The sequence below is a fragment of the Oncorhynchus masou genome, chromosome 15, assembly GCF_036934945.1.
Source record: "Oncorhynchus masou masou isolate Uvic2021 chromosome 15, UVic_Omas_1.1, whole genome shotgun sequence".
NCBI classification, from domain to species: Eukaryota; Metazoa; Chordata; class Actinopteri; order Salmoniformes; family Salmonidae; genus Oncorhynchus; species Oncorhynchus masou.
This window is the reverse complement of record NC_088226.1, coordinates 17,286,799-17,314,513: the sequence shown is the minus strand read 5'-3', so window position 1 is coordinate 17,314,513 and position 27,715 is coordinate 17,286,799. Positions and strand designations below refer to the sequence as shown.

Genomic DNA, 27,715 nt, shown 5'->3' with positions numbered 1-27,715 from the left:
ACTTCACCGTGTTCAAAGGAAAATTCTATATCTTATTTTTTCATACATTTTTTTACCCATCTTCTTTGCAAACCATTGGAAAACCTCCCTGCTTGACTAAGAGACCTTACAGATAAATTGTATGTGTGGGGTACAGAGATAGTGTTAAACACCATTATTTCACCCAGTTAGTCCATGCAACTTATCTGACTAGTTCAGCAAATGTTTACTTCTGAAGTTATTTAGGCTTGCCATAACAAAGGAGTATAATACTTATTGACTCATGACATTTCACCTTTCCATTTTTATTAATTTGTAAACATTTCTAAAAACATAATTCTACTTTGACATTATGGGGTATTGTGTTAAGATCAGTGACACAAAATCTAAATGTAATACATTTTAAATTCAGGCTGTAACAACGAAATGTGGAAAACATCAAGGGGTATGAATACTTTGAGGGCACGGTAGTTGTTTCACGAACTCACCTGACTACTGTGCAAGCTGTTGTCAAACGTCACAACACACACCCACACACAATCACACATATACCTGACTAGCTGGAAGTACCTTCTTTGGCAGTGGTGACAGCAGCTTTGTAGGACAGTCACAAACTTATTTCATTCTTTCAACTCCATTGCAGAAGAAAGATATACGGTAAGTTTGTGTGTCAACAATTTATGTAACAGGATCACGAGTAGCCTATAGCAATTTTTTTTACAAAATATTATTTGTATGTGAAATATGCCTATGTATTGTATTACAATTACATCAATTGCTCATACAATGTTTTTTTTTGTGTAGCAATATTGATTGCTGTACAGGTACAGTACGGTAAATACTATTATGTTTTCATTCCAACCAATCTTCTGCCTGTTGACTGTTGATGTGGTTCAGATACGTTTCAAAATTAAACACACACAACTCAATAGTGGCATTATCATCAGAACATGTAACAGTGAACATCCCAGTTTGGCAGATACAATTGTTCCTTGATTGACCATGGTTTAGTCACAGAAGTTTCCAGGTAGACCTCAGTACAGGACAACCATTGACTGTATTTTATTTTCCATTCTTCACAGCCATTTACATAGACTTGGTTACATATGACCCTCTTTGTAACTTGTTGGTGAACAGGTTTGACAAGCTAGCGTCAATTGTGTAAAGTATAAAATCTAGTAGCACAATGCCTGTGTCATGTCATTTTGGATGGTAACATCGGTGCGGCTGGATACAGCAAATTAAACCAGGGCTTTGGACAGCCATTGGCTTTGGGCCAAACTGAGAGAGGCCGCATGAATGGGACACAAGAATCGTCCTTTTGACAGCCTGCAGTTGTTAGTAGTAGATTAGAGTAGATAAGAGCTGGGATATTGTTTACCTGACTGGCAGCATGCCCCCATGTTTTTGAGGTTATATAACTTATTTGTTGGATTCACGGATCACTTTCCAAATAAATACATTTGAAAGGTCTTAGGGTTGAAAGAGTAATTTACTGCATCACAAAGAGGCCATTGTTTTTATTGAGGGAGATGGTGCATTGGAATTCACATACATTGACAGCATGTATGGTATGACATCCACATTCACTCATGTCTGAGACAATCTAAGCCACACGCAACAAAACTGACTATAGTCTACACAGAGCATACAGAGATATGTTATTTTCCATTGGCTCAGATGTGAATGGTTGAATGGTTAATGGTTGGACAAGGGAGTCTTTTTTATGGGACAAACTACAAAAAACGGAATGAGGAACCTGACAGATTGCATGTTAAATTGGGTTGGAAAGCATCAGAGCGGAGAATGATACTATGGCAATGTTGGAAATTCAATGCCAGCCTGTCTGTCTGAAAATGAACCTGTGGTCAGAGACCTGTGCTCAAATGATAATGGAAGTACTGAAATCAGAGACTATTCTTCAGTGACTTCGATTCTTAAAACATGGTTGGATAAAACCAATGAACTCACATGTCAGTTTAAATTACATGGATGATGTTTGTCTGTCTGTCAGTTAGTATCATGGCAGAATAATTATTTCAACCTCTCTTGCATTTCTGTGCTCCCATTATGCCTATGTGGGGTAGAACAGTCTATTGTTTTGCTTTCAGGTGCACTGTAGGAATTCAGTTGAGAAATCACACACACAGCATAGGAGTGGGAGAGAGTCTTTTGAAAATGTCATGGAATGCTGCAGGACCAGAAATATCAATAGACTCAAATAAAGAACGTTCTGAAAAAGCAGACACAGACTTCTGCATCATCATCGCATTTCCCACGTTGTTTGTTTTGGGAGCCAATAAAACTCCTTGCTGTGGCATGTGACTTGCATAAGTTCATGGAGTACAGTTCCTTCTTAACACCCATGGAAAAATATAGGCATGGCAAAGACAACCACATTCATAGACAGTAACTGCTGTAGCGCCTATTGATGATAGTATCTTCTGACCGTTGGATTTTTGTTAAGAGCCCAGGTGCTTGCTCAAAAAATTAACACGCATTGCTTGAGGTTCGGTTTTGTAAACATAAGGAACATATATTTCATATTAGCAAGAAATACTTTTAAATAAAAGGTAAATGGTGTGTGGTAAATGTACCTTTAAAAATTATCATCATCATTATGTTTAGGGTTAGAGTTCGCACACAGCCATATTTCCATTACAGCGATTGCTTACTGAAAACAGAGTGGAATACCTGTGCTAATTAGCCATCTGCATCTCTGAACACATGTGTGTAAATGGAAGATGGACACCACAAACATGTTGTCACTGAAAAATACTGTCTGCTGCAACTGTGTAAAAACAGTGTCGTGAGTGTGTATTCTGCATTTGTGAAATTATTTTTTTGATGTGATATGAACGTAGAGGGTTTTGTGTTTCTCGGAACGTAGTGCAAATGAGAATCGAATCACGTTTCAATGGAGTGAGCAAAGGCAGCCAGCCACTTGGAGTGAATCAGCACTGATCGTAAACAGGTGTTAGGCCAATCCGGATGGAGGTGGCCCACAATGCACCTGTGCATACCAGTGATAGTTTGTCCAGTGTCAGACACACCTCTTATATCTAATCGACAACAAAAAAGTCTGAAAACAGGCCAAAAAAAATACTACTCTGGTATCGTTAAGGTGTGTTCAGTTTATTCAAAAATATACAACTAGTCAAGTTTAGTTATCTTTTAGAATGTATAGTCAAAATGCTTGATAAAAATGTTGTGTAGGAATTACTTTAACCGTTTGTGATGCAACCCTTACTATTAATTGTTTATCAGCCCTTGTAATTTTGTGACCATTTGTTTGCCTTGTGAGGGATAATAGGCCTTGGTCCATGCTAAAACGATCTAGTTGTGATTTTCAAAGTGGTTTCTGTTGGTGAGATTTTTCCTAACCTCTTCTCTGCAAGATAATATGCTGTTGATTGAGAAGTGCCCTGAGGGATGTTAACTTGGGTCACCACCACACACACATAACAGCTTGGGTAGTCCTCAGACGGAAGGCCAAATTCTAAATTCCTAGCCTAAGTACTTGTCGGTTAACATCGACCAGCAGTAGAATTAGGAGGCCAGTTGCTGTGCTCTGTGTTGGTTATTGAACTGGTGATGGCAAATGTCTTCAACTTCCTTCAATACAATTAGGGCTACAACCACAAGGCCCATCGAGCCCGGTGACTATGATGGCTTAGTTATAGTTGCATGAGTTATCAGCCTCTACAACATGTCAATCTGGTTTATCGAACCTGTATAGGCCTAGGTCAATATTTGTGACATATGTGTTGACCTTTGGGACTAGTAGAAATGTTTTTGTGTGACCTAGTATGTTGTCTCACCCGTAGGGCTTCTGGTAGGAGAAAATGATGGCTGAGGCGGGGGTCCTGGAGATGTTTTCGGAGCAGGAGCTGACCTGCTCCATCTGCTTAGACCTGTTCAATGACCCTGTGTCGACGCCCTGCGGACACAACTTTTGCCAGGGTTGCATCGGAGGCTACTGGGCCTCCAGCACCACCTGCACCTGCCCGCTCTGCAAGCATCAGTTCCCCGAGCGGCCTCAGCTCAACATCAACCGAGTCTTCGCCCATATCACTGAGAAATACAAAGAAGCTCACTACGGCACAGGAAAGCCGCACATGTCAGACGTGAATATTCCGGGAGCCATGGCCAACAGCAATCCGTTCCTAGAGGAGATGATCAAATGTGATGTGTGTACAGGGAAAAAACAAGTGGCGATCAGCTCGTGCTTGACCTGCACAGCATCCTACTGCGAGGCCCATGTGCAGCCTCACCTGAACACGCCCTTCTATGCCAACCACCAGCTCCTGGAGCCCCGGGAAGCGCTTCGCGGCCGCACCTGCCCACTGCACCACCGGCTTCTGGAGGTGTACTGCCGCACGGACCAGATCTGTATCTGTGCCATCTGTGTGCTGGAGGAGCACCGCACACACCGCACCGTGTCCGTGCAGACAGAGCGAGTCAACAAACAGGTGAGAAGGCAAAGCAGCTTTCACATCAGGCGCTTGGAGCACACACCCCTTCAGAACCTCAATGGCCCAAGCAGCTCAAAGATGCTTTTGTGCCAAGGCTATGGTCTGAAGGCTACTTAAGGGTGTGATGTGTTTCCTGGGGTTGGATGTGTGCCTTTTTAAAGAAAAATAATTTCATTCTAGTTCTGTGGTTGGTGTGCCCTAACAGTCAAAACAGACAATGGCCAATGAAGAGAGGGTAGTGTCAGGTATTTTATTTAGGTTACTATTTTTTATATTACAACTTGTATGTTGAACCTTTGAAAGACTGAGTATTGGGGTCATAAGGGGACTCTCAGCTTCTTGCAATGCAGATGACATGGATAACCCCTATCTATGTAAACAAGCCACTAAAATCCCTTGTGCAATGCAGATTTTACTCTAAAGATTATCTGAGATGGGAGTTGGTTATGTTCTTGTCTAAGTTGCATCCACATTTCTAATGTAAACAACCTGCATAGAAACAGTGACTGGCTATTTATCTGGTTCGCTTTCAGATAACTGTAAAATCCTGAACCAAGAGGGTAAAAAAAGTGACGGGGAACTGTGGAACTTTTAAAATTTACTAACACATTTCCATTCATTCAATGACTGCGTCACAATTTGACAGCTGCCGGTTGCACTATATTTTAAGTAATTAAATATAACATATGATCCTCTTTTTGGCTCTGAGCAGAAAACAAAGAAACAGCTCATTGCATAAATGTTTCTGAGAAAATGGGCAGCTCCATTGGAGGCCATCTCTATTTTGAAGATCTCAATTTTCTACTGCTACTTCTATGAGCAAACAAACTGGAAGGGTGCACACTGCGGCCTGGAATGTGTTGTATGAACAGGTATAAAGCCAAGGTTTGATTTACTGCCACCTGCAGTTATGGAATGTTTGCTCATGAGTATAATTCATTGGCTGATCCCTCCTGATGACAAGGATGAAATCATGTGATCCTTCCTTAACCTATAGGAAGTCTCATCCAGTTATCAAAAAGTCACACCAGGGTAAGCCAACACAAAACACAGCCCTTATTTAAAGTGTTTTGAAAATCCCCTATGGGAATAATTAATTGTGGAGAGAAACTATTGGAACCATTTCCCTGTTTGACTGCCAGGTTTTATGGGTATTATGACTCGTACTGTGGTACTCTATGGTTAAAGTCCTCAATGGCGCTAAAATGGGTTTAGGGCACTAGAATCCTCATTTCTCTATGGGTCGGGCATCTGACTAAAAACATGAGCAATTTTACATGATTTAGGTCTAATCTTGTGGATAATGGGTTTGGCTCAAGGCAAATTAATAACATGTGTGATTTTTTTTTTTTTTATTAATGTATTTCATTATGTTGTCTGAAATGTATATGGCTATTTCAAAGGCAATGTTTTTCTATTTGCATCTCAAAAAATATATTTTCTAGGGTATTGTTTTGGCACTTCAAAGCATATTTTACTTGAATGTGTTCCCTAAGAGCCTGTTTTAAGCAGCAACAGGATAGCAGCATTGTCTAGTTAGGACAAGTAGTGAACGGGCATGATGCCAATTCTACTCTCAATAACACTGCATTCACATAATTGGTCTCATTGTCTCTCATCCTCAATCTCTTTACTGTCCTTTGTCTGTCACACAGAAACTCATTGGAAAGACGGAACTGGAGATTCAGAACCGGATTGAGGGGAAGCACTTCCGTCTGAATGAGCTCAAGAGCCGACTGGAGACCGTCAGGGTAGGCAGCTGATTCACAGGCCCCGACATTGTATCAACATTGTGTTAGATCTATTTGACCCCTTCACTAAACCCCTCAACGTGTCAGGCTTCATATTCATCAGAGCACGCTACCACTCTGTCTAGTGTTAGGTGACCGTACCAACAACCATTACTCCCACTGCAGTGGCTATTAGCAGGTCAAGACAGTTTGTTTAGTCAACCAGTAGCTATTAGCAGGTCTAGACAGTCTGTTTAGTCCACCCACATGATGTTTGCTATACCCCTGTTATGATACATTACAGAAACTATTACAATTTTTTAAAAACACACGTTTTTGGCTTGATGAACCGTACATTTTTCAGTTGTGTGACCTGCGATCACAATAATGACCATAACTGGAGAGAAAGAAACTGACCTTAAATCAGTGTCAAGGAGCTACTTAATCCTTCTGTTTTTTCTAGAACTATGCACGGGGTGAGATGTCGGAGGTGGAGCAGTTGCTGGGGGAGCTGAGTCGCTCGGTGGACAGGATCCGTGAAGAGCTGGTTGGCGGGATGGAGGAGAAGCGGGCGTCAGTGGAAGCCCGGGGGGAGGGGCTAGTGACCCGTTTGGAGGCGGAGCTTGGCCAGCTGAAGGTGCGGCGATCCAGACTGGAAGCCCAGGCCACGTCTGAGGACCACATTGGCTTCCTCCAGGTACGGAGGGAATGTGTTTTAGTTGAGGCACCTTTTATCATTTGTGGATGTACTTCATTTAGCTTATCTGTTGTAACAGTTGGGTGGGGTTTGCACTTTGAGGGCAATGGGACATGCAGCTGGTGTGCCACGTGTACATTCCAATGGCCTCTACTTGCAAGCTATCAGAGATATTACCAGAGTCCACTCCACGTCCATTCCACTGATGTTCAACTCTGAACTGTAAGTCTTTCAATTGAGCATATCTGTCAATGCCTGCCGTCAACCCACTTTCAGAGTTTTGAGGAGACGAGTGCCCCCATACAGGCAGACTCTGACACCCAGGAGTTGGATGCCGAGGCGGAGGTGTCGCTGCATTTTTCTCTGGGGGACGTGAAGGTGGCTCTGGGGGAATTGAAGAAGAGTATGGATGAGATCCGCATGGGGGAGGTGCAATCCCGAAGCTCCCGTGAGTAGCACCAACATCACTTTCATTGTTTTAACCAATCTCAGAATCACCATATTCATATCATCATTATTCATTATCCTCATTATCCTTTTCCAAATGGACATCAGTTACCAAATATTCATAATGGTAATTTCGTTTTAGACATTTTTGTCTTTCTGGGGGGGGGGGGTAGATTATTTGTATCATTTCCATAATGTTCATCATATCGTTACCAAAAATCCCTACAACATTATTATTTTGTAAAGAAGTCATCAGTTGTTCCCTTACTGTGGTTTTCGGGTGAAGTTTCTCATAAATGACTGAGTTGAAGATATGGAGAAAGGTATTCTGAAAGTAGTCGGTCAAGTCTGTAAGCAGTCAAAATACCATTCCTACTCAAATACCTCATGCCAGTAGAACTCATTCCTTCTGTCATCCATCGGTCAGGTAAAGAATGAGTCATTCACAAAAGTGGGTTGTAAAAATACCAGGAGGAACACATGAGGAAACACAACCTGCATAACTATTATCACACTTGGCCTGAAAGTATAATGCACTGTATGTTGTGGACCAACCTATTTGTTTGTTAACATAACCCATTTTGCGTGTGTTTCAGTTACTTCCCTACGGGAGAGCGACAGTATGATGAGTATACAGACACTACGGACCACTAAGAGTCAGTGGTCTCTACGAGGTGGGTCAATTTTAAATTGCGTCTCATATATAAAGGTGCGCGTGTGTGTGTGTATGTGTGTGTGTGTGTGTGTGTGTATATGTGTGTGTGTGTGTGTGTGTGTATATATGTATGTATGTATGTATGTGTATATGTGTGTGTATGTATATATGTATGTATGTATGTATGTATGTATGTATGTATGTATGTATGTATGTATGTGTGTGTGTGTGTGTGTGTGTGTGTGTGTGTGTGTGTATATATATATACATATATATATGTATGTATACACACATATATATACACACATACATATATATATATATATATATATATATATATATATATATATATATATATATACACACACAATGTGTGTGTGTGTGTGTATATATGTATGTGTATATATATATATATGTATGTGTATATATATATATATATAGTACCAGTCAAAAGTTTGGAAACACCACCTCATTCAATTTTATTACCATTTTCTACATCAAAACTATGAAAATCATGTAGTAAAACAAATCAAAATATATTTTATATTTGAGATTTCTCAAAGTAGCCATCCTTTGCCTTGATGACAGATTTGCACAATCTTGGCATTCTCTCAACCATATTTATTTATAGGGGACAATGCACATTAATCATCAATATTACAATAATTCAACATGTGAATGTGCCGGGGTTAGCCAAAAGCTCATTTACACCCGTCATCCCAGGGCAGCTAAGGACAGTTACACAGCCACAATACAAATACTCACTAAAACAACACAAAATACAAATGCATCCAATAATATATCATTCTAACGACAACTATCATCAACTGTCTTCTTACATATGAGGAACCACAACTCATGTGTACAGGTTGGGAAAGATATTAGCCATGTTTTCAATTCAAATTTAAAAGTACAATCAGTGCAGCTTCTCAAGTCCGTGGGCATTGCATTCCAGTATATTGAAGCTCTATCAGAGAAGGACGATTTTTACTGTGTCAAAGGGACAACGCAATCCCCTCTAGTTACTGCCTTTGTTATCCTGGAAAGCCCATGCAAGCCTGGTCATTAAGAATCTGCATCTACATACTGCTTAAAGCTATCCAGGCTAAATCAATTATGCTTGTAAATGATAACGGTGGTAACTGTTTGGTTTGTTATCAGAAATCTTTTGTGTTTGTAGAGTGATTTTTCAATTGGTTTCAGAATAGTAGTTCCTGCTTGTGACCAGCATGTGAGGCAATATCTCAAATGTGAGAAGATAATTCCATGCATATATAGTTTGGTGGCCTCCAGAGGAAGGAAATGTGTTATTTAATAGTTTTGATCTCTTCACTATTATTCTACAATGTAGAAAATAGTCAAAATAAAGAAAAACCCTTGAATAAGTAGGTGTCCAAACTTTTGACTGGTATTGTACATGCAGTGCATTCGGAAAGTATTTAGACCCCTTTTTCAGAACCGTTACATTGTTGTAAATGTATAATACATGTTTAAAAAAAATCACTTGTACATAAGTATTCAGATCCTTTATTCAGTACTTTTAAGCAGAGATTACAGCCTCAAGTCTCCTTGGGTGTAATGCTACAAGCTTGGCACACCTGTATTTGGAGTTTCTCCCATTCTTCTCCGCAGATCCTCAAGCGCTTTCGGGTTGGATGGGTAGCGTCGCTGCACAGATATTTTCAGGTCTCTCCAGAGTTGTTCGATCTGGTTCAAGTCTGGGCTCTGGCTGGGCCACTCAAGTACATTCAGAGACTTGTCCCGAAGCCACTCCTGCATTGTTATGGCTGTGTGCTTAGGGTCATTGTCCTGTTGGAAGGTGAATCTTCGCACCAGTCTGAGATCCTGAGCGCTCTGGAGCAGGTTTTCATCAAAGATCTCTCTGTACTTTGCTCCGTACTTTGCTTTCCCTCAATCCTGACTAGTCTCCCAGCTGAAAAACACATCCCCACAGCATGATGCTGCCACCACCATGCTTCACCGTAGGGATGGTGCCAGGTTTCCTCCAGATGTGACACTTCGCATTCAAGCCAAAGGGTTCAAACTTGGTTTCATCAGACCAGAGAATCTTGTTTCTCATGGTCTGAGAGTCATTGGGTGCCTTTTGGCAAACTCCAAGTGGGCTGTCATGTGCCTTTTACTGTGGAGTGGCTTCCGTCTGGCCACTCTACCATAAAGACCTGATTGGTGGAGGGCTGCAGAGATGGTTGTCCTTCTGGAAGGTTCTCAGATGTCCAGAGAAACACTGGAGTTCTGTCAGTGACCATCAGATTCTTGGTCACCTCTCTGACCAAGGTCCTGCTCCCCCGATTGCTCTGTTTGGCCAGGTGGCCAGCACTAGGAACACTCTTGGCGGTTCCAAACATCTTCAATTTAAGAATGATGGAGGCCACTGTGTTCTTGGGGACCTTCAATGCTGCAGACATTTTTATGTACCCTGCCTCAGATCTGTGCCTCGACACAATCCTGTCTCGGAGATCTACGGACAATTCCTTCGATCCCATGGCTTGGTTTTTGCTCTGACATGCACTGTCAACTGTGGGACCTTATATAGACAGGTGTGTGCCTTTCCAAATCATGTCCAATCAATTGAATTTATGACAAGTGGACTCCATTCAAGTTGTAGAAAAATCTCAAGGATGATCAATGGAAACAGAATGCACCTGAGCTCAATTCCTAAGTTTCGTAGCAATAGGTCTGAATACTAATGTACATGCATACATTTGCACATTTCTAAAACCTTTTTTCGCTTTGTCATTATGGAGTATTGTATGTAGATTGCTGAGGAATTGTTTTTGTTAGCCTTATTCTAAAAATATATTAATACAATGTGGAAAATGTCAAGGGGTCTGAACTTTTCGAAGGCACTGTATTTCCACACTGTGGTTGGAATTATACTGTGACATTTTTAAATCCATGATAAAGCACTTTGTGTAAGAGCTGTTTTGAAAAGGCCTCCTGAAACCAGATTTTCCTCTGCCAATAATAGCTAGTTTTAAAGGGACATCTATACCATTAAGCTCCTCCAATTAGGTCCCTCTTGGACCAATCTGACAGTCCTAGCAAAATTATTTCTTGAGAAATAGGTTTTTTTCTAAGAAGCTGTTTTTATTTTTGACCATTTTAATTGAAAACAAGGTACGGTACTCAATTGTTACCCAAAAATGATTTGATATTGAGATGCAAATGACTGCATTAATTCTGTACTCACGCATACTTCTATTAAACAACATGTCTTCATGATTCTTCTCCCCTCAGATCTAAAAAAGATCAAATCTGGATCAGGTATGTCTGTCTGCACTCTGAGCTCTTCACTCCAAAGATTTTATTTTGGATTAATGTCTCGGACCCATGTGAATGAAGTATTGGGTAATGAGATGGGATATTTTGCAGAGGCTTTGTTTTAGCTTAAAGGAAATGTTAGACAAAGGTCAAAAGTTTGTTGTAAAGGAAAAAGCTTACAAACCTAGTTTACTTACTTAAAATACCATTTTTAAGAAGCTTGGTGATTCACGATGCCTCTTCTGAAGAAGTTTTAAAATAACTCATTTGATGTAGGCCTCGATAGATTCTGTTTTTTTCATTTCCTATATTTTGACAATGTATGCTATTTTTTTTTTTTTTTACACGCACATCTAATAGAACATCTTCCCCCACCTTCACAATGGTTCACCAATAGTTTAAAGGCCCAGTGCAGTCAAAGTTCAGTTTTTCTGTGTTTTGTATCATATTGTACAACAGCTGATGAAACGAACACTGTAAAAGTGTAAAAAATGTGGCTCACTAGCCACATTTTCATCCATAGTTTTATGCAAGTAAAGTCGTACAGTATGAAAAATAATCACGATAGTTGTGATGGAAACAGGACATTTCGGGACAATTTGTAAAATGCTAACAGAATTTTAGTTCGACATGGTTGGATTTTTTTAGTGTCCATAAAATTATTTAGGCAAGAAATGCAGAAATATTGACAACCATCATATTGAAGAAAACGTGGAGTCACTTGAGGATATGGTGTGTGGTCCTCTTGCTATGTCTTGGGGAAGCCATGCAATTTATTAGGCTACAGGTGAAAGAAATCAAATCAAATTTTATTTGTCACATACACATGGTTAGCAGATGTTAATGCGAGTGTAGCGAAATGCTTGTGCTTCCAGTTCCGACAATGCAGTAATTACCAACAAGTAATCTAACTAACAATTCCAAAACTAATATCTTATACACAGTGTAAGGGGATAAAGAATATGTACATAAAGATATGAATGAGTGATAGTGCAGAGCAGCATAGGCAAGATACAGTAGATGGTATCGAGTACAGTATATACATATGAGATGAGTATGTAAACAAAGTGGCATAGTTAAAGTGGCTAGTGATACATGTATTACATAAGGATGCAGTAGATGATAGAGTACAGTATATACGTATACATATGAGATGAATAATGTAGGGTATGTAAACATTATATTAGGTAGCATTGTTTAAAGTGGCTAGTGATATATTTTACATCCTTTCCCATCAATTCCCATTATTAAAGTGGCTGGAGTTGAGTCAGTGTGTTGGCAGCAGCCACTCAATGTTAGTGGTTGCTGTTTAACAGTCTGATGGCCTTGAGATAGAAGCTGTTTTTCAGTCTCTCGGTCCCAGCTTTGATGCACCTGTACTGACATCGGGTGTAGTCCTTGATGATCTTTATGGCCTTCCTGTAACATCGGGTGGTGTAGGTGTTCTGGAGGGCAGGTAGTTTGCCCCCGGTGATACGTTGTGCCGACCTCACTACCCTCTGGAGAGCCTTACGGTTGTGGGCGGAGCAGTTGCCGTACCAGGCGGTGATACAGCCCGCCAGGATGCTCTCGATTGTGCATCTGTAGAAGTTTGTGAGTGTTTTTGGTGACAAGCCAAATTTCTTCAGACTCCTGAGGTTGAAGAGGCGCTGCTGCGCCTTCTTCACGATGCTGTCTGTGTGAGTGGACCAATTTAGTTTGTCTGTGATGTGTATGCCGAGGAACTTAAAACTTACTACCCTCTCCACTACTGTTCCATCGATGTGGATAGGGGGTGTTCCCTCTGCTGTTTCCTGAAGTCCACAATCATCTCCTTAGTTTTGTTGACGTTGAGTGTGAGGTTATTGTCCTGACACCACACTCCGAGGGCCCTCACCTCCTCCCTGTAGGCCGTCTCGTCGTTGTTGGTAATCAAGCCTACCACTGTTGTGTCGTCCGCAAACTTGATGATTGAGTTGGAGGTGTGCGTTGCCGCGCAGTCGTGGGTGAACAGGGAGTACAGGAGAGGGCTCAGAACGCACCCTTGTGGGGCCCCAGTGTTGAGGATCAGCGGGGTGGAGATGTTGTTGCCTACCCTCACCACCTGGGGGCGGCCCGTCAGGAAGTCCAGTACCCAGTTGCACAGGGCGGGGTCGAGACCCAGGGTCTCGAGCTTGGAGGGTACTATGGTGTTAAATGCCGAGCTGTAGTCGATGAACAGCATTCTCACATAGGTATTCCTCTTGTCCAGATGAGTTAGGGCAGTGTGGTTAAGATTGCGTCGTCTGTGGACCTATTTGGGCGGTAAGCAAATTGGAGTGGGTCTAGGGTGTCAGGTAGGGTGGAGGTGATATGGTCCTTGACTAGTCTCTCAAAGCACTTCACGATGACGGAAGTGAGTGCTACGGGGCGGTAGTCGTTTAGCTCAGTTACCTTAGCTTTCTTGGGAACAGGAACAACGGTGGCCCTCTTGAAGCATGTGGGAACAGCAGACTGGTATAGGGATTGATTGAATATGTCCGTAAACACACCAGCCAGCTGGTCTGCGCATGCTCTGATGGCGCGGCTGGGGATGCCGTCTGACCCTGCAGCCTTGCGAGGGTTAACACGTTTAAATGTTTTACTCACCTCGGCTGCAGTGAAGGAGAGACCGCATGTTTCCGTTGCAGGCCGTGTCAGTGGCACTGTATTGTCCTCAAAGCGGGCAAAAAAGTTATTTAGTCTGCCTGGGAGCAAGACATCCTGGTCCGTGACTGAGCTGGATTTCATCTTGTAGTCCGTGATTGACTGTAGACCCTGCCACATACCTCTTGTGTCTGAGCCGTTGAATTGAGATTCTACTTTGTCTCTATACTGACGCTTAGCTTGTTTGATAGCCTTACGGGGGGAATAGCTGCACTGTTTGTATTCGGTCATGTTACCAGTCACCTTGCCCTGATTAAAAGCAGTGGTTCGCGCTTTCAGTTTCACGCGAATGCTGCCATCAATCCACGGTTTCTGGTTAGGGAATGTTTTAATCGTTGCTATATGGGAACGACATCTTCAACGCACGTTCTAATCAAAATCGTTCTAATCAAGGAAGTTATGAACTTCACTTTGCACTTTCAGTACCCTGTGATTTTGACGTTTCCTTTCCAATAAATATTGAGTCTTATTCTGGTGACTGATGCTTGACTGCTGTCTGGCATACAAATACTCTCCCTTTTTATCCATAATAATGTCATCATGTTGAGTAGCCTACCCGCACAGTATCTGTGAGCTGTTGGCTAGAGCACACGTACTAAGACCAGAGTAGGCACATTTGCTATTTAATGCAACAGTTAGTTTTGTCACAATCTGTAGAGTTGAAAATGGGATGTAAATACATTGAACATAACATTTTTGTTCGTTGCCTGAAAACTTAAACGGGGGAAAAAGAAGTACCCATTGATTTTTATCCACAAAAGTGAGTTTGGTGGAAGCACATTGGTGGGAAATGCATTTCTTAAATTTTTTTATGGGGATTCTAGAATACTTGCATAAATATCCATAATTGGATGGAAACCTAGCTAGTGTTATTTCCTGATAGTTTCTGGTTGGAATGAATCTACACAGGACCTTCTAATCAACCTGTTTGCATGGGTGAGAGTTTTGCCTTGCCTGGTGATATCACCAGGCGGTAAATTGATTAATAAACAATAACAAAGAGTTCCAAACTTCTCTGCCAATAACAGCTTGTTTTAAGTTTCCCCCTCCCCACTCGGATCACTCCCAGACAGTCCAAGCAAAATTCTTCCCTGATTAGGTTTTTTTGCTAAAAAGCTATTTTTGTCAATTTTAACGAAACACGACAACAGTAAGGTACTTAATTGTTACCCAGAAATGATTTGCTATTGATATAATAAAAAAACGACAGCTGCATTGGCTTTAACTAATCAAACCAATAGCAGTTTTTATGTATTGGAAAAGAGACTCACCGTAATTACTTTTTCGTACAGGGCTGAAGAAGATCCAGTCTTATTTAGGTGAGTTGTTCTGATCTTAATTCTAAATACCAACCTGTCCTGGTCTTCTCTACCATTGCTTTTACTGTATTACTGGACTGTTTTCCAATAAAGCTCTCCAAATAGTCTGTTTTACAGAAGACACCATCTCACTGTCTTTTTGGCCATGATTCCTAACATTATTCGGCTGTGGCATTCACACCAGAGCCTTGACCTTTTTGTGTTCCTTCTCATTCAGAGGATGTGACGTTAAACCCAGTGACGGCGTACCCCTTCCTCATCCTCTCTGACGACAGGAAGCAGGTAAAGAGAGGAGAGAAACTGCAGTTCTACAGGAACAGCACCCAACGCTTTGACGTCTGGTCTTGCGTGCTGGCCAAAGAGGGCTTCAACTCGGGGCGACACTACTGGGAGGTAAGAGGGCAGGGGTCAAGGGTATCTCATAGAAATTGGAGGGTGGGAGAAATTCCTGAATAGTGGCTGCAGTTTTATTGGTTTAATCTATTTAGGCGTTTGATGTTAGAAACGTGTATGTCGTGCAGGATTCAACCTTGCATGCCTGTCCCCACTCAACTTTTGTCGGTATCAATTTATCTTTCTTTCTGTCTCTTCATCTCAGGTGAATGTGGGTGAGAATAAAGACTGGAAGGTGGGCGTGGTGCGGGAGTCAGCCCAGAGGAAAGGGCTGTTTGACATGAGCCCTAATAGTGGTTACTATGCCCTCTGGTGGGGGGGCACCCACCTGCGCGCCCTCACTATTCCGGCCCTCACCAAGGTTAAGACATCGGTGCGTCTCCGCAGAGTGGGCGTCTACCTGGACTGTGAGGAGGGTCAGGTGACCTTCTACAATGTCAAGACTGGCTCAGAGGTGTACAGCTTCAGCGTGGCTGAGTTCTCTGAGAGGATGTTTCCTCTACTGGGCACTGGGGACAGGGAGGTGCCCCTGGCTCTCATGATCACACAGTGTAGCAGCGTGCCCGAGTGAGAGGATAGTGAGATGACATGAAAGTGTGTGCATGCATAGACAATTATGAAAGTGAAAATGTGTTTTAGGGTGAATTTGCTTGAAGATTAAAGTGTGGTTAGCTTGGATGAGTCAGTGGGAAAGTGAGTGCAAGTTTGAGTGGATGATGAACATATTGGTGAAAATATTTTAGGTTGAATGTGCTTGAAGATGAGGTATGTGAGATGGCAGAAGGGGACCAAGAGAAATGGAGTCGTATGGGGTGAAAATAAGATGGAGAGAAGTCTCATCTTTACATTTTGCCTGCAACCTTCAATTCAGCTGTTGGCATTGTCCAGTACCCACTGAACATTTGACTCATTGCACACACACTGGTTCACAATGCACTGAAAGGCAGGTGATGGGGCAAACCACTTGTGTGGAATCTTGGAATTACTTCATGGTCAGGAATCAGTAAGTCAGAATTGATATCTGAAATCCCAATGGTACACTTGTATTCTAACCCCTTCGTTGTTACAATTTTCTAATATTTGTGTCAAAATGGCTTCAGTCTAAGGTTCTTATTTATCTTGGTGGATAGGTCCTGTTGGGGATATCTTTTGTATTGTTCAAAGTTGTTTCACACTAACTCAGGGTTTCCCCAAACTTGGTCCTTGGGACCCCAAGGGGTGCAAGTTTTTTTTGTTTTGCCCTAGCACTACACAGCTGATCATCAAGCTTTGATAATTTGAATCAGCTGTGTAGTGTTAGACACACGTGCACCCCTTGGTGTCGCGAGGACCGAGTTTGGGAAACGCTGCACAACTTACTTTTGTTCTATATCTGGAATTGAATTCTGTCCTGTTTGCAGCATTGTGTACATGTTTTACAGTTGTCAGAGAATGGTGGACAATGATCATAGACATTTGCTGAATGACTATCCTTAAACAATTCAAGTGGACAGCTGTGAAAGATGCTATTAGCTTGTAAGGCTATTTACAGCCCTTGACAACAATGAGTTGGTAATTTATTTTGTGGCAGTATTGCTTGTTATAGTCTGTTCTGTCCCATGTGTTTTTAAATATTTTAACAATAAAAATGTATTGGGTGGAAAAAAAAAGGACTCAGTTATGTTTTACAGTTGGTCATTGTAACTTTCCATTATTGTTCCATGGGGCTCCTGAGTGGTGCAGCATCTCAGTTCAAGAGGTGTCACTACAGTCCCTGTTCTGTATCCAGGCTGTGATTGATAGGGACACAATCGGCCCAGCATTGTCCTGGGTAGGCCGTCATTGTAAATAAGAACTTGTTCTTGACTGACTTAGCTGGTTAAATAAAAGACATCACTACAGCTGCACTAGCTGCTGTTGATTCCAGCCACAAGAGGGTGCTGGAGTGCAAGAGCAGTCTTTCCCTCATCCCTGCTCTTGGATAGCCTTTCTATGCAGGCGCAAACTCTAACCCAGCATTTCATGAGATGCACCAAACTCCCAACATTGACAAACGCGAAGAGCATGGACACTGCGTCACAACAGCTCAATTATAATGGAAAGCGTTAACCAACAGTATATTGCATCGGTCCAGGGCAAAGACATGAAATTCAACAGTAGGGGCTACCAATTGCATCTTTGTTCAGCTGATCCTGTCACTGAGTCCTAGCCACTAAAGTGAGAATGCATGGTTCATTTCAAAAATCTAAATCACCACTGGCAGCCGTGAGATGATTACATAACCAAATCACTAACAGAGCCTTGACTGGTTAAATGGGCCTGTGAGTAAACTATCACTGTTTTATGGCCTCAACATTCCAGAAAAATAACCATTCACTCCCTTGGTTTTGAGCACAGCCAAAGTGAAAAGGTACAATTAAATGTTATTGGTTGTATAACTCATGTTTCAAACCCTAAACCAATGTTCGAGTTCGGTTACAAAATACACCTTTATTGAATTATAGTCCTATTGACATGTTGTAATTTGTATAGACGCAAGAATTCAGTTCATATTTTATTTAACATAATTCATATTGCAGTCATTGTGAACAGCTGGGATTTCAATATACACAATAGAATTGTAACATTGTAAGCCCCCACCCCCCTCCCTCCCTGCCCAATGAAATCTAACGCCCACCCCACCCAGAAAACCATAACAAAACTAAAAAGATCTCCCAATACCACAACAGCCCTGCCTGCATTTCTGATCCTGTCAATCTATGTCTGCGTCTGTCCCGTCAGTCAGTCCTCTGCCAGTGTGTCTATGGCCTGTATTATGCATCTGGGTTGGTATGTGTACCTGTCTGAAACACGTGTGCACATGTGATAGCATGTGTCAGTAGGCATGTTGTTGAGGCGTGTGTGCGTGCGCATATAAGTTTTGCCACCAAGCATGTGTGCGATCCGTCAGGTTCAGAGCTCTGGTAATCAAGAGGCGCTCGCATAGCGTTCAAAACATACAACGCAGTTCTTTTGTAAAAGGGAGCAAGAGGTGTCTAAGTGCATATCTCGTCTGTGTGTTTTTGTCCTTGTCCACGAGTGGGAGGATCAGTTGGCATGTCTATCAAAATAACAACTGTGGGCATCAGCGTAGTGGCATTGACCGATTCTCTGAGCGACATTCACTGACCATCCAAACCTGTCATCTTTACCTTCAGACACCCTCCCTTCCCCCGAGTGACCCCCCCATACTTTCCCCTCCCGGCCCCATGAACCCACTCCCTCCCCGACCACTCAAGTCTGTGTGTCAGTCAGTGTCTCAGGTGTAAACGGTAATGCATCTTGGGAAAAAAAAGAAAGAAAAGCGACATGGGCTAGGAGCTATTTGAGACACCGCTCAAAATACGTGGCGCCCACATAACCCCCCGCAGCGACCGCTGGACATTCTGCTCAAAGAGCCGTCGGTTCGTCTGCAGGACCTCCGCCGCCTCTTTGTTCAAAGGGTCCTCTGGATTTGGCTCCTGAGGAGGAGTAGAAGGGCGTGGTTATTTGCCAGGTGTTCCTACCTGCTCCAACCAGTTGACCAATCTTTCAGAATCTGAAACTCATAGCCAAGTCATTGGGCACTCGGAAAGTATTCAGACCCCTTGACTTTTTCTACAATTTGTTACGTTATAGCTTTGTTCAAAAGTGGATTAAATAGTTTGTTCCCCTCATCTACACACAATACCTCATAATGACAAAGCAAAAACCTTTTTTATAATTTTTTGTTCATTTACAACAAAAAAACATTTACTTAAGTATTCTGACCATTTTAATTTGTTGATGCACCTTTGGCAGCGATTACAACCTTGAGTCTTCTTGTGTATGACGCTACAAGCTTGGCACATCTGTATTTGAGGAGTTTCTCCCATTCTTCTCAGCAGATCCTCTCAAGCTCTGTCAGGTTGGATGTGGGAGCGTCGCTGCATAGATATTTTCAGGTCTCCAGGGATGTTTGATCTGGTTCAAGTCCGGGCTCTGGCTGGGCCACTCAAGGATATTCAGAGTTTTGTCCCGAAGCCACCTCTGTGTTGTCTTGGCTGTGTGCTAAGGGTCGTTGTCCTGTTGGAAGCTGAACCTTTGCCCCAGTCTGAGGTCCTGAGCGCTCTGGAGCAGGTTTTCATCAAGGATCTCTCTGTACTTTGCTCAGTTCATCTTTCCCTCGATCCTGACTAGTCTCCCAGTCCCTGAAAAATATCCCCACGGCATGATGCTGCCACCACCATGCTTCACCATAGGGATGGTCCCAGATTTCCTCCAGACGTGACTATTGGCATTCAGGCCAAAGACGTCAATCTAGTTTCTCATGGTCAGAGTCTTTAGGTGCCTTGTGGCAAACTTCAAGCGGGCTGTCATGTGCCTTTGACTGAGGAGTGGCTTCAGTCTAGCCACTCTACCATAAAGGCATGATTGGTAGAGTGCTGCAGAGACGGCTGTCCTTCTGGAAGGTTCTCCCATCTCCACAGAGGAACTCTGGAGCTTTGTCAGAGTTGCCATCTGGTTCTTGGTCACCTCCCTGACTAAGGTCCTTCTCCCCCGATTGCTCAGTTTGGCCGGGCGGCCAGCTCTAGGAAGAGTATTGGTGGTTCCAAACTTCCACTTAATGCTGCAGAAAGTTTTAGGTATCCTTCCCCAGATCTGTGCCTCGACACAACCCTGTCTGAGTTCTACGGACAATTCCTTCGACCTCATGGCTTGGTTTTTGCTCTGACATGCACAGATGTGTGCACCTTCACAAATCATGTCCAATCAATTTAATTTACAACAGGTGGACTCCAAGTTGCAGAAACATCTCAAGGATGATCAATGGAAACAGGATGCACCTGAACTCCATTTCGAGTCTCGAAGGAAAGGGTCTGAATATTTATGTAAATAAGCTATTTATGTTTTTGTTTTTAATATATTTTCTAAAATGTCTAAAAACATGTTTTCGCTTTGTCATTATGGGGTATTGTGTATAGATTGATGAGGGAAAAAAGATTGAATACATTTTTAGAATAAGGCTGTAACGTAACATAATGTGGAAGAAGTCAAGGAATCGGAATACTTTCCGAATGCACTGTACATCCTGCTACATTCCTGATTCTAAGCATGGTGAACAAGGAAGCGTAATCAAACTATGCTAGGCAAAATTGGAAATAGGATAATCCCTGTACTCACTAGAAATAGATACTGTAGTCCATATATGATGGAGTTCACTGTCAACACAGGCTTCCAGTCCTCTCTGTAAGAGAAAAAGAGATGTTAAAAGACACTGCTCGATATAATAGTAAAAATGTAGAATTCTGTACTCATTCTCAATTATCAAACGAGACAACGAAAACAAAGTGACCACCGTGCAAGTGGTGTACCTCAAGATATTTAGGCAGACATTGCCCTCCAGGTCAATGTTCGGGTGGTACACCATTGTCTCACACTTGACCTTCGGGGGGTCATGAGGGTAGCCCTGTCCTACCTGGAAAACAGAGCCGTCACAAGAAGTCAAAGGAAGATATTCTCTAACCTTATTCACTTTCTTTTGACTAACAACAGAGTTATTAACAACATGCTTACCGTCAAGAGTCTTAAAAGACATGATCGGGAACTTTGGCGACCACAAACTATTTTTAAAACCTCACACTTTGGGCTGAATATGTCAATGTGTAGCTCATACATGCATAATCTATGACCTGAATTACTGTTTTACCCCAATTAGCCATGAAATCCCTAGTTTGAAAGTAACTGTTTTTCTGGAAGCTGTATTCTGCCATTTTCCACCAAGTGAGCCAGCCCCTAGCAATTTGAGTTCTAGCCAATGAACTTCAGCCCTCGCCACTCGAGTGAGAGCTAGCAAGATGCACACAGAGTCGAGAGAGAGAGAGAGAGAGCAATGACATGGTGCACATATCTTCACTTACACTGAGTGTACATTAAAACATTAAGGACGCCTGCTCTTTCCATAGAAGTACCAGGTGACTCCAGGTAAAAGCTATGATCCCTTAATGTCACTTGTTATATCCACTTCAAAAATCAGTGTAGATGAAGGAGAGGAGACAGCTACAATAAGTGTTTTTTTTTAAAGTCTAGAGACACTTGAGACATGGATTGTGTGTGTGCCATTCAGAGGTTGAACGGGCAAGACAAAGGACTTAGTGCCTTCCGAAAGTATTCATACCTGACTTACTGCATATTTTGTTGTGTTACAGCCTGAATTTAGAAGAGTAATTTTTTTCCCCCTCATCCATCTACTCCATAATGACAATGTAAAAACATGTTATTTCATTTTCAACACATTTGCAAAAATGTCTATCTAATTTACACACGTATTCACACACCTGAGTCGGTACATGTTAGAATCACCTTTGGCAGCGATTACAGCTGTGAGTCCTGGGAAAGTCTAAGAGCTTTGCACACCTGATCTGTACAATATTTACCCATTAGTTATTTTCTAAATTCTTCAAGCGCTGTCAAAACTTGTCATTGCTAGACAACCATTTTCAAGTCTTGCCATAGATTTTCAAGTAGATTTAAGTCAAAACTGTAATTCAGCCACTCACGAACATTCACGGTCTTCTTGGTAAAGCAACTCCAGTGTATATTTGGCCTTGTGTTTTAGGTTATTTTCCTGCTGTAAGGTGAATTCATCTCCCAGTGTCTGTTGGAAAGCAGACAACCAGATATTTCTCTAGATTTTGCCTGTGCTTAGCTCCATTCCTTTCTTTTTTTATCCTGAAAAACTCCCCAGTCCTTAACGATTACAAGCATACCAAAAACATGATGCAGCCACCATTATGCTTGAAAATATGAAGAGTGGTAACTCAGTAATGTGTTGTATTGAATTTGGACCAAACATAATACTTTTCAGGACAAAAAGTGAATTGCTTTGCCACATTTTTTTAAGTATTACTTTAGTGCCATGTTGCAAACTGGATGCATGTTTTGGAATATTTTTTTAAATGATGTCCTGACTTCATTCTTTACACTGGTAATTACGTTAGTATTGTGGAGTAACTACAATGTTGTTGATCCATCCACAATTTTCTAATCACAGCCATTAAACTCAGTAACTGTTTTAAAGTCACCATTGGACTCATCTTGAAATCCTTGAGTGGTTTCCTTCCTCTCCGGCAACTGAGTTAGTAAGGACGCCTGTATTGGTGTAATGACTGGGTGTATTGATACACTGACTGGGTGTATTGATACACTGAGTATTAGAATGGGCAAAATGAGTGACCTAAGTGACCGAGTGTGGTATGATTGTAAGCGCCAGGAGCGCCGGTTCCAGTACCTCAGAAACGGAAGGCCTTTCACGCATGATAGTGTCTAGGGTTTACTGAGAATGGTGCGACAAACAAAAAACATCCAGTCAGCGGCAGTCCGGTGGATGAAAACCACTCGTTGATGAGAGAGGTCAAAGGAGAATGGCAAGAAATATGCAAGCTAACAGCCGGGCCACAAACGAAGCAGTACAGAGGTTTGCAGAACGGCATCTTGGAACGCACAACTCGTCAGTCCTTGTCACGGATGGGCTACTGCAGCAGACTACCACACTGGGTTCCACTCCTATTAGCTATAAACAAAGTGTCTCCAGTTTTCACGTGATCACCATCACCGGACAATTGAGGAGTGGAAAAATATGACCTGGTCCGACAAATCCAGGTTCCTGTTGATTCATACTGATGGCAGAGTCAGGATTTGGCGTAAACTGCATGAGTCCTCATCCTGCCTGGTGTCAACGGTACAGGCTGGTGGTGTAGTGGTGTGGGAACTATTTTCCTGGCACACATTAGGTCCCTTGATACCAATTGAGTAACATTTCAACACCACACCTTATAGAATCCATACCCCGCAGAATCCGGGCTGTTCTGGAGGCAAAGGGAGGTCCGACCCAGTAGTAGGTGGGTCTACCTAATAAACTGGCCACTGAATGTATATAAAACACAGGGAAATCACATTTCTGACTGCACTGGGCCTTTAACCATCCAATACTGACATTAAAAACGTCAAATACCAAATTGTGACCCTAAAAATACCACAAAACAATAGCTATCAAGCAGGTGTAATTGGCATTTACAACAGTTTAGTGTGAAAGTAAAGAAGGATGTAGTGACTCATGTCGCCTCGTTGTCTGTCCACCCACATTAAGCCCCCTTACCTTAAAGCTGAAGACAAACTTTCCCCCTTTGTAAAAGCCCTAAAAAGAGAGAAAATAACCTGAGAATGTGTTTACATACAGGTTTCTATGAATGCTGTTCATAGACTGTTTGGTGGGTTGGCATGAGATAATGTCAATGTACAGTGCTAAATAATACATTGTGTACCAAGTATTTATCCTTGGATATTAGTTGATAGGCCACTATGTTAGCATTACAAACCATTCATTAGTTGCAACTGTACAAGTTTGAGTACAACAGTTAAATGTTTAATAAACACATATGACATATTCTCTCTGACAGCTTGTTTCAGGAAAGAGTGAAGACCTCGTCTGGTGAGATGATGAGTTTGAAGTTGAGCAGATCATCTTGGTCGGGGAAGACGATCTCGCACGTCTTTGGGAGGTTCAGCTCATTGATGTCTGCAAGGAGAAAATTAATGTCTCAATAAATAGCAGACTTCTTGAATAAATTTCCCTTCAGTGGCATGCATGAAACCTGCCTGGCAGAAATATGAAAACCTAAGTGTTCTTCTTATCTGCTATTTTTTTTTGGACAAAAAGTGGGGTGTAAATGGTATTGAAGGCACCCGAGCAGCACAGTCCAATGATTCCTTCTGAAGTGCTGGGGTGATCCCACACCTGTGGTGGTATTTTCCCTCTCACTCTGGGGTCTTTCAAACTGTAATGGTTGCCCTGCAGTAATTTCCTATATTCTGCTTTGAATAACAACTGATATTTTTCTACAAGTTTAATATGCGAACAGAGTCAGTTCACTTCAAAAGGAGGAAAACCAATTTGTGACTATGTGGTGGTCCTTTAGCCTAAAAGCTAAACAACATTCTTTAGGTATATAGGTCCCGTTGGTTTTTAGACAGCCTTCATCCACTATGAAATGGAGATTAGCTTAGTCTTTCAAAATCATGGGCTTCAGTGAAACTGGTTATCTTATATGGGGTCCATGGTGTTACAAGGATCATGAACCAAACAAGTGAGCCATTTGAACAAAATCGCCACACTCATCACAGGGGTGGTTTGAATTTCATTATCCAAGTATCTGGGAAAATATTTGTTGATATGGTTGTGGGGGGCCTTTCAAAACATGATGCATATGTCTTTAAACAGCATTTCCTCTTTTTGGATAGCTGGAAATGTCACGTTCTCTTTTGAATCAATGTTATTAGCTAAAGACCTGGCTTAACAATACTGTAACTACTACTACTAAAGGCTGAGGTTATATATTTCTTGCCATCCAACTTCAAGTCAGTCTTTCACTGTTCCAAATGTCATGTGTTCTGTCATGAAAGGTATGAAACGTTTCAATGTCTCACATGCATCTTTTGTATTGACAACAATAACTAGCCTATCTACATGTGTACACAGTTACTTTGAGACATACAGTGGACTGCAGCACATTGGCCAAAAACTGTTTGTAACCAAAGATAAGTGTGGCAAACATCCTGGCTAGTGATAGCTGTACTGACTTGAAGTAGCTAACTAGCATAGTACAAGTTGCTGACTAATGAAAAGCAAAGGTTACTTTTACGTTACTCAATAACATCAATAGTGATATCCACAATAGTTTAAGACACGTTTGTGATATTCTGTTGAATAATGGACAACTTATACCCACGTTTTTGAGCTAGTTAGCATCAGACAGAAGTAGCAAGCTAACTAACTTTATCGGTTTAATGGGTGTAGCTACTGGTAGCTTGTGTTCTCTTTTGCACAAACTGCTTAAGTGACACATCTAAATTGAAACACTGATAACGTGGCTAGTTACTGAACAAATAACGTTATACAGTTATTTGTTCAGCGAGCTAACGTTATCTAAGTCACTGAACTACCAGGGCAAATGAACTAATAAGGGTGCTAACTAACAAGAAGTGTTGTAAATATGAGTTGATTCCCTGGCTTCACCATCTTCTGGCTGCGACGTTTGAGTTTTGTTTTCATAATAGCTAGCTAGCTAACGTTAGCCAGATGGCTAGCTAGCTAATTAGTCACCTAGCTAGTTCAGCCTCCTATGGCAATACAGACCGGTTTTTGTCGTTTCTCATTCATTAAACACGTGGACAGACACGTTAATTAAACAAACATGTTCGAGGTTTAAAAGTAGACCATCTGCTTTTAAAGAAGCCAGTTAGCCTACCTTTCTGTATTCGAAGCTGGGCCGCGCTTGCTTTTTTACCCCCGGCTCCTGTTCTGTTTCCTCCAGCAGATTCCTCGTCTTTCTTCTGCTGCTTCAGAGAAAAGAGCTTAATCATCTTCAATTAGTTTATTGAAGATCTATATTTCAGTTCCTTCAATTAGAAACAGCTCTTTGTCTTAAATATATGGAGAGTTATGACTCAATACAACACCGTAATGTTGTTGGAGCCGGTGCGTCTCAGCTACAATATCGGAAGACTAGCTGATAGCCTAGCTCGGTGGCACTGGTGCGTGAGACAGTAACGTTACGATGCCAAGGTAGCGAGTGTGAAAGAAATGTGAGTTCTGAAAGAACAAGTGGCGGTACACAAACTGGACCAGTTTGTTTCTGTTGATAAGAAATCATTGGATATTGCCTAGTTGGGCTACTCATATTCATAAGCTTTATTTAACTTACACTCGCGTTGGAGGGTTAGAGACTGCACATGTTCATGTTTTATGGTTGAGGAACAACACCCTGAAGTATCAAAGGATAAAGCAAAACAGAAACTATTTCATTCAGATGTACAATGTTAAATCCGTGTTGTACATAGCTTACTCAAAATAATAATGCAGGATACACATTAGTACATTAATACAGCACCACACTGGACAGTATTTTGTCTCTTAGACAAGAACAATATGCTTAGAAAATAAGTTAGTAATAATTAAATGTGAGAAATATTTTTTCTATCTCAGTACAGAGTACCACAGTATGAGTCATAATACCCATAAAACCTAGCGGTGAAACTAGAAAATCGTTCCAATAACTTTTCCATCATTCATTTTCCACATAGGGGATTTTAGAAACACTGAAAACAAGGGCTGTGTTTTGTGTAGGCTTACCCTGGAGTGACATTTTGATAACTGTAATTCACTCTAGGACAAGGAGACTTATCAATATATTCACCTGTATTTACCTGCCAAAAATTGAATGCTAATTAGCTGATAATGTGACTATCAAAGAATTACAAATGTCATGATGATCTGGACGAGACTGCCAAATCAAAGCAAGAATCTCTGGATTAACTATCTGATGTTAGCTACATTTAGTAATGAATAAATTGGTTACATTTCTTTAAGTTGACAATTTTGTGAACTGTCCTGTGTAAATTTTAAGTTGACACAATACCTCTTACCAAAGGTGTCAGCTGGAGATGATGTGCAGTAGCATGCAGGGATTTGTAGTCTTGCATGATGTCTACGTTGATATTAATTAGCTTTTTTTTATCTGAGTAATTGAGACGAAAATATTGTTAAATCGACCTGGCCCAGGTATCCTGGAAGGATATTGATCTCATCCCGTCAGTTGAGGATGCCTGGTCGTTCTTTAAAAGTAATTTCCTCACCATCTTAAATAAGCCTGCCCCTTTCAAAAAATGTAGAATTTAGAACAGATATAGCCCTTTGTTCACTCCAGACTTGACTGCCCTCGACCAGCACAAAAACATCCTGTGGCGGACTGCACTAGCATCGAATAATCCCTGCGATATGCAACTTTTCAGGGAATTCAGGAACCAATACACATCGTCAGTCAGGAAAGCAAAGGCTATCTTTTTCAAACAGAAATTTGCATCCTGTAGCTCTAACTCCAAAAAGTTTTGGGACACTGTAAAGCCCATGGAGAATAAGAGCACATCCTCCCAGCTGCCCACTGCTCTGAGGCTAGGTAACACTGTCACCACTGATAAATCCACGATAATCGAGAATTTCAATAAGCATTTCTCCAAGGCTGGCCATGCTTTCCTTCTGG

General features: G+C 41.7%; 1 protein-coding gene and 1 pseudogene across 1 annotated transcript; one reads left to right on the top strand and one right to left on the bottom strand.

Annotated features, from left to right (window-relative positions):
* Window positions 1-544: 544 nt before the first annotated feature.
* Window positions 545-17,284, top strand: LOC135555784 (E3 ubiquitin/ISG15 ligase TRIM25-like). Its single transcript, XM_064988516.1, has 10 exons — window positions 545-636; window positions 3,807-4,451; window positions 6,110-6,205; window positions 6,648-6,881; window positions 7,158-7,329; window positions 7,925-8,002; window positions 11,242-11,268; window positions 15,222-15,248; window positions 15,466-15,641; window positions 15,847-17,284. Exons 2-10 carry the CDS (start codon window positions 3,825-3,827, stop codon window positions 16,210-16,212), a joined length of 1,803 nt encoding a protein of 600 aa, XP_064844588.1. The 5' UTR covers window positions 545-636; window positions 3,807-3,824; the 3' UTR covers window positions 16,213-17,284.
* A 1,583-nt stretch (window positions 17,285-18,867) lies between these two features.
* On the bottom strand, window positions 18,868-26,250 carry LOC135555783 (NEDD8-conjugating enzyme Ubc12-like; annotated as a pseudogene).
* Between the last annotated feature and the right edge of the window lie 1,465 nt (window positions 26,251-27,715).